The sequence below is a fragment of the Buceros rhinoceros genome, unplaced genomic scaffold (genome assembly GCF_000710305.1).
Source record: "Buceros rhinoceros silvestris isolate BGI_N320 unplaced genomic scaffold, ASM71030v1 scaffold12329, whole genome shotgun sequence".
NCBI lineage: Eukaryota > Metazoa > Chordata > Aves > Bucerotiformes > Bucerotidae > Buceros > Buceros rhinoceros.
In genome coordinates this window covers 55,921-63,768 of record NW_010430979.1, presented here as the reverse complement: position 1 = coordinate 63,768, position 7,848 = coordinate 55,921, and the positions used below count along the sequence as shown (strand labels likewise).

The following is a 7,848-nucleotide window of genomic DNA, read 5'->3' as shown; positions in this document are numbered from 1 at the left end:
CTGAGGCAAACCTTTCATGCAAATAGAACTCTTCTCCTCTGGGGTGGCTGTAGGGAACTCAGTAAAGGGATGAACACTGCTTCCAGACTCCCCCACACACACACATCTGCGCCGCAGGCCAGCCAGGTTGAGTCTTAGGAGAATATCTTCAAATTCCACTGCGCGTAGGGGCTACTTCACCCGCCGCAGGGATAAGGGGTACCGCTGGGTCCATCCATCAGGGCAAGACAGTTCATTAGACCACCCCCACCGGGACTCGGCAGAAAACGGAGAAGGTCCTACCCATTTTGCAGAAGGAGTCTTTTACTGCTTCAGGGAACTAGCAGGTCTTGGACGTGTCTTTCTCTCCAGTCCGAGGGTGTAAGATACAGAGTCCTGCGCAGCATATCTGTAGCAGCGCGGACGAGATAGAGAGGAGGGCAGATAGAGCAGAGGGGGAGAAGCAAGATGGCAAAATGGCGTCGAGTCTTCTCCCCCGCCTCCTTTTAAGGAGGCGTGTTCTCCTTCCCGGAAGCTTGGGAGAACCACAGCTCTCTGGGAAGAAGAAAGCCAGACAACATGAGAGCATCCGGTTCCTCCATGTTGCACCCAGGACACTGAATTAATTTTACATACTTAATGAGCTAGTAAAATTAAATCTTATCTTGGGACACAGGAAACTTTAAGAATGCTTTCTTCAAGGTTTCTTCAAATTGTTGTACAAAAATCCACAAACCTTCAAGTACCTTTGAGAGCTGAGTAAGAACATACCCATTTAATTACAATTGGAAATTAATTCAGTAATCATTCAGCAAAGCATGTTAATAAATACTTAAAAGATCAAAAGCTTCTTTGGAAACCGAGGTGAATTTATAGAGCACAGAGCTGAGCTGAGAGTTCTGTTACAACTTGTTTATTCTGTGTTACTTGTTTTAAACTGTTTATCCCATATGTAAAATGGGGAGAATGGCAGCCATGTTTGAACAAAGAATACCAAACAAAAGGTGTTTTGGTGAAACGTGCTATATCAGACCAAAGTTTTTATTTTAAAATCAGAGAGATGGGATTTTCAGAAATGCTCAGCTGAACTGTTTTACTGGAAGTCACTGAGAAAAACAAATATGAGTGGGTCTTGAGTCACAGTAAAATGCAATAACATTTTATTAAAAATTCTACCTGGCTTTATCAGTTACAACTACAGAAAACATCCCACCATTGACATTTCCCCCTCATCCAGATAAAATCAAAATTAGAACTGTCTTCAGCAGTCAGACAGAAACAAGAGTTTTTCCTCTGAAATTGTGCTTAAATGACAAAAAAACCCTTGAAGCAACTGCATGGTTATAGAATTCTTAAGCTCTTATGCATCTTGCAGGTCACAGGCACATTGTCTTAAGTTCATTATCAATTCTGATGCTGCAGTGCTCTATTTTTCTATTTCTGTAGTCCTACTCTATATTTTTCTGATAGTCATTTTATCTTGCAATTTTATATATAGCATGTATGATGTGCGCAAATTGATATACATTATAAAATGACAAATAATCAAATCAAACTATCTTTCCTCTTGAGAGTATTGTTAAAGTCTGCAGCAGCACTCTATCTGCTGCTCTCTATTCCCTGAGTTGTTCCAAGCCTCTAAATGGCTTCAGAAATTTGTTTCTGTATGACAGACTAGTGTTTTACAATCCTTCCTTCCTCCTTCAAATGTGCAGCCCTATAGTATTCTTTTATTTTTCTCTTTTCCTCTTATCTGTTCCAACTGTCTGGGCCATTTAATTTGGTGGACAAATCCAACTTATAAATGCAAACAGGTTTTAAAAATGTATTCTACAATATGTAAAAAAAAAGAACTGGAGATGAATATTCATCTATTGATTGATATGTGCTGCCAGTTGTATGCGCTTGTGTAGGCGAGCTATTTCATACTGTTGTACTTCATTATAAAGCATTCTCTGGGACAGAGATCTTACCTACTTGTAGCTCTTCAAAGAGGCAAAGCCTGATTGTTATTTCTGCAGAGAACTAGTTTCAAGTTGGAGATGAAGGAAGGATTTGTGATAAAGCATAAACATTTTCTTGTCTGTTTTCATTCATTACAAAGGAAGGGAATTCATATAGGCACACTGTGACTAGGTGCTAATCATACATGAGTCCAGAGCAGCAGGAAAATGCATGCTGCTGCAGTTGGCTATACTGCTGCTTCCCTGCTGGCGTGTAGTAATAGTCCTGCAGTAGGTAAAATCAACCACCAAACACAAGTGTTGAGAATGGACTGCACAGTCCAATACTTGAGATACATACTCATTACCTGAGTTTCAAAGTCAAAAAAGACAATGAAATAAACACTTTCATTGTGCTGGATTCATTGCAGCTATTTTGATTTTCCTGACTGCAAACAGGAAAGCCATCTTGTTCAAATCATTTTACTACCTGCCTGATAGGAGGTTAAGTGGTTTCTGAAACTGTAATTGTCTGCATAAACCAGTTTTGACCTGGTAGTAGAGAAGATAAATTTGGAGGTGAAAAACAATACTGGAGCTACCATTATACTTACAGTGTGGGGCTATCACATTAATAGTACGTGGCTGCTTTTTTGGTCTGTAGGAAATAGAAATGAAGACTGATAACATTTAGTAAAAATAATACTGAAGATCTTTCTGATTTACTGCAGTGAGTTCCCCAATGGATGAAGTTCTGGCTTCCTTGAAACGTGGCAGCTTTCACTTAAGAAAAGTTGAGCAGAGAAGTCTCCCGCCTTTTCCAGATGAAGATGATAGCAATAACATCTTGGCACAGATCAGGAAAGGGGTGAAACTGAAGAAAGTCCAGAAAGATGTTTTGAGAGAATCCTTTACAATTCTGCCTGATACTGACCCTTTGACAAGGAGCATCCATGAAGCACTGCGACGAATTAAGGAAGCATCACCTGAATCAGAGGATGAAGAGGAGAGTTTGCCTTGCACAGACTGGGAAAATTAATCTGTAATAAAATTTCTTCAACACTTTTTGTATAACAATAGTTGCTAAGCCTCAGGTCATGCATTCTAGGAGATTTAGTATGAATGCGACTAAAGTGTCTGACGTCCAACATGACTTTATTATCACTGACTTTTCAAAAAATTTATAGTGAGGAAGAATTTTTTAAGGCAACATTTAGCCCTTTATTACTTGAATAATTATGGTGAATATTGACAGGACTACTACAAAAAACTCTTTTATTTAGTAAATATGAAGGTACTCTTTGCAGCTTACCAAAAAGCTTTAAAAAAGCTTTTATGTAACAAAGCAGCACAATCACTCTTGGATACACCTTGTACTTATTTTCTAACTACTTTTTGCTTTGTGAAAGTTTAGCATGTTTATCACTCCAGACTGAATAGTTCCAAATGATGGACAGTTAGATTGGACTTCTGGTATCTCATTGGTTACTCTGAGTGACTGACTCTGCTCGATTTCGATCTGTAAATTCTCTGACTTAATTGAGTTTCGGACTATAAACAGTAAATATACAACTATAATTTATACTTTGCTACTCATACAAATCACATGAACTTGAATTATACTCTAAGCTCACTAAGCTATAGTGCCTGAAAGTACAGATACTAGGATTCAGCAGCTGAAGTTAATAATTTCAGAGCAAATCAGAAATTGGCAAGAGGTTAGTTTTCAAAACTATGGCTGCATCACTAGCACAAAGAGACTCTTGATCACAACAACAGCATACAGCATTGTTCTTCTGTGGTAGTTCTTTTCTGCTACTGGCATCTGCATGAACTAATGAAAGTTCCCACTAAACTTAAAATTTGGAAAAAATAGTGGTATGACAATCTGTAAAGGATTTAAAAATTCGCTTAGAAATCAAAGGCTATTTCAATAGTATGTAAGATAAATATTTGTAATCCTTGCAACACAGCTAGCAGCCCAAAACAGACAGACTTTTTGGATGTTTGCAATGAGACATGGACGTGTCTACCCTGGTTAGTTATTCCTGTAGAGTTAGAAAGTTAAAAAGTGATGGTGACTTAGCACATCATCTGCTCAATGTTGTTGTGATTATGAAATACTGTGTCTCAAACTGTTCCATTGGTATGCTATTTTCAACACTAACACACACTAACAATTTAATACTGTTTAATTAGGGCTTGCTCCTTCTATTCTGTACCAAATGACCAAATGTACTGCTAATTTTAAGAGTTGAAAATCCAGGAAAGGAGGTGTACTTAACTCTTGCTGAAACTTGAAGTGAAAATAATTTTGCTTGGATGTAACTTTTTTCTATATGTGCATACTGAAAAATCTCACTACCGCAGCCCTTCAGAAATCAAGTCACAGGTATAAAACATGCCTTGACTTGGCTTTCTAAGTGCAATTATTCTCTTTTCATTTCTTAGATAACTGAGCAAATTCAAACTTTGTGATTCGACTTTATGATTTTAGTAAATCTAACTTCAGGATCTTCTTTGTATTTTTTAGCAAGAATGCTGTTTGATACTTTGGGGGGGGGCGGGGGTAGAAGGAAGGAATTTTTCAGGACTGACCCCAAATTTTTCAGTCTAGATGGTGGGCTTCCTAAATATTTTTCAATTCAAAGCGTATCCTTTTAGAAGCCTTATGTGCATATTGTCACACAATATGCATGTGTGACAGTAAAACACGTTTTCCTCTGCTATCTTTCGCAAACCCATAAAAGCAATTGATAGTGCAGGCTGAAAATCACTGCCATGCAGTACCTGTAGTGCACTGCTTGTTGTCTTCTTTTTACCAGTCTACAGTTGTGGCATCTTCCCCTTTTAAGGATGCATTCCTATCAAATGATGAGGTCCCACGAAATCACTTGGAACTAAAGCAAGATACAGTTATCAGAGTTCTGAGTATGTGCTCCTTTGAGTTCTTCCCATGTCTGGGACCTGCTTTCTCTTACTATTGTCATATTCCTGTTTTTATGAGATGAGACTGTTTAACAGATAGTTCATATTTGATTGAAAAATGAATGTACAAAATACCTAAAAGCTCAGAAAGGTAAAATAGGCCTCTGCTATGGAAGTGCGTGACATAAGCTAGGAGAACAGATTGATATAAAGCCCTCATGAAATTCAGCTGAATAAATACTTCACCTAGATGGAAGTGCTTTCTTGAACATACAGACTGATTACCCAGAATGTATTACTCAGGAGTAAAATCTAATTTAAGTCTGCTGTAGGAATTGCAGAATAGCATTTTTTACTGTAAGGTTATCTGTTTAATACCATGCTTTTAAAATCAACCTACTGACTTTTAAATGTAAGCTCTGCACATACAAAGGACAGTGACATAGAGATCTTAGGTTGAAAATAGTTATATGGAAATATATTGGCACATGTTATGAACTGTGCTTAATACACATACAACCTTATAGGCAATTAATTGCCATAGAAATGAAGGTTAAGTCTGGTATAATGCTGTATGTTTATTAAGTGCCAAAAAGTGTCTTAATGTATGTGCAGGGAGTATTAACAATACCCACTGAAGTGGCTTCCTTAATGATTGAAGTTTCAAGACAATAACTAATTCCAGCAGGAGATCTAGTCATCTCTTGTATTAGCTGCTTTATGAGTTAATTTTTGCAGAGTTTAACTACATAAAGTTATGACTTAACTTTTTTAAGAGCAGCTTCTCCCTTATGGACACCTTAAACAGCATACAAAAATGCTGAGGCATTCTGTGTATTGGAAGTACAGCCAGACAAGCAGTATAAAGATGCAGCAACTTCTGTGTGCAAAATCGGAAGATTACTGGTTATCAAAAGTACCCCAAGCCTTCCTCTGTGTCAGTACAGTACATTAGGAGTACTGTAAGTAATGCAAAACCTGGGTTCCTGGGAGTGACAGGCAACATAATGGATAAGAAGCAAGCTTTTGCTTTCCCAGAGTTTTATAATCTAGTATTTTAGGCATCTTCAAACTCTAATCTGAGTTCACTGCCAATAATAATAGAAGGCAAAAAAAAGATCTGGTCATCTTCTGTGTGTCCTGGCTCCAGAGTTAGGGTGTCTTTGCCCTGGGAGCAAAGAGAATCGAGGCTTTTGAAGACAGTGCTCAGTAGTGCATGTTGGAATTGCCTAATATGTTGATCAGAAGGTGTTTGTACAGCCATTTAGCTTTTCAGATGTTCCTTTTTCTTTTTTTTTTCCCAAACAGGTGATTCACAGCCACTGATGTGAGAAAAGAATTCCCAGTTGAAGATTACTTTTCCTCTTCATTTCTGAAAATACAGAGCCAGCAGTTACGACCATCAAATCCACAGGAGGCTTTCTTTGGCAAAGAAATAGTTTTTCTTTGGCAAATTATTCAGTATATGGAAAAAAATGGCCTGAAATGTTTATTTTTGGGTCACTTTTTTCTCTAATTTGTTAAAAAAATTCTGGTTTGGGGAGAAAGCTAAGTCATGCATTTTATATAATCAAGAATGCCCAATTCTGAAGCACTTTCCATATTTGTGTTAGTGAAGTGTGGCCAGTTAACTAAGGGGGATATTTTGACTTGGGAGAATACTTGCTGTTACAGTAACTTTGGGATTTGGCTGAGACATCAAACCGGCTGTAAAACATCCCCTTCTCTGCACTGAATATATCATCTGCTTGAAAATCCAACTAAACAGCTCCTTGCAGAGAAGCTTGCAGTGTAGCAGTGTAATATTCCAGAAGGAATTCCTAGTTGCGCTACAGTAGCTGAAATTCAGTAACATGCAACTAAGACTTTTTTTTCTTCTTAGTTTGAAGAAGTGTGTGTCAGTGTGAAAAGTAACAAGTGACCACAGCACAATAGAAGTAAGAGTTGAATTCAGTACATACTCAAGAATGTGTTTGTTTCCAACATGGTACATTTAACAAGACATACTGCAGCACCTTTTTAGCAGGTCGTTTGTAGTCTGACACCTTTTCAAAGTAGGTATTTTCTTGCTTTTTTAAAATAATATTTAGCTATGCTGAACCAAGTTAGTTATACTTCTATCATTTGTTATAAAAGCAATATTTTTTTATTTCATACTTAAAATTATTTTTCTCTTTTGGTTTAAAACGGCTTTTGATTACTTCGAGCAGCCTTCTTTAAGAAAGATCATAGCACTTAAACATACTCATTAATTCAGTTATGAAATTTAGTGGCTGCAAACCTGTTTGTATTTCATACCCAAAAGCCTACTGGCTGAAAAAAAAAGTTACCATTTGATCCTGACTGTTTTTGTTTTAAAGGAGAGTTACAACTTCGTCTGTGGTGAATTCTTAGAAGTAATCCTACACTTCATGACGAATGGCTGCAGGCAGCTACTCTTACAATACCACAGTATTAAATACTACATGTAGAAACTCCATGTGATGTTAAAGTCAGCCCCTCACAATTCTAAGAAAACTGAATTTTCACGAGCATTTTATTTTTACTAGCATGACATATACTGTGTTTGAGAAATTCTCAGTCCCTGTCCTTTGTGTAGTGTTGTCTACTCACTGTTCCTCTTATGACAGACAAACTACTATGTGGATTTGGGATTTTTTAAGTGGAGTTACGCATTGCTGCTGTGGTGTAATGGAACACATACTGTTTTAATGTTTATAACAGGAGATTTCACATCTTGCCATTTACTTACATAAGCAGGAGCAGGAGAACTTACCTTAGCAGTAGGCTATGTAACCTAAAGGAACCTCAGCTCTCGGACTTCCTAGTTGTTTTGCTGAGGCTGTCCTGAAATTTGTGTTCTGTCAAACATCTCGGAAGGATGTCGCTTTATGCTTGCTATCAAGAAGCATTTTCTTAACCTTGTTGCCTTATTTATAAAGTTAGTGAAGATTCATTTTCAAAGCACCTGTGAGCAGCATTACTGTAGAGTTGTATT

General features: G+C 37.5%; 1 protein-coding gene across 1 annotated transcript in view; it reads left to right on the top strand.

The window, feature by feature from the left end:
• The window catches only part of JMY (junction mediating and regulatory protein, p53 cofactor), a 40,045-nt gene extending 37,084 nt beyond the window's left edge, over positions 1–2,961 (top strand). Inside the window, exon 9 of the mRNA XM_010143250.1 lies at positions 2,654–2,961. Coding sequence (XP_010141552.1) covers positions 2,654–2,961 — 308 coding nt within the window. The remainder of the gene's footprint in view (positions 1–2,653) is intronic.
• The last annotated feature ends 4,887 nt before the right edge of the window (positions 2,962–7,848 follow it).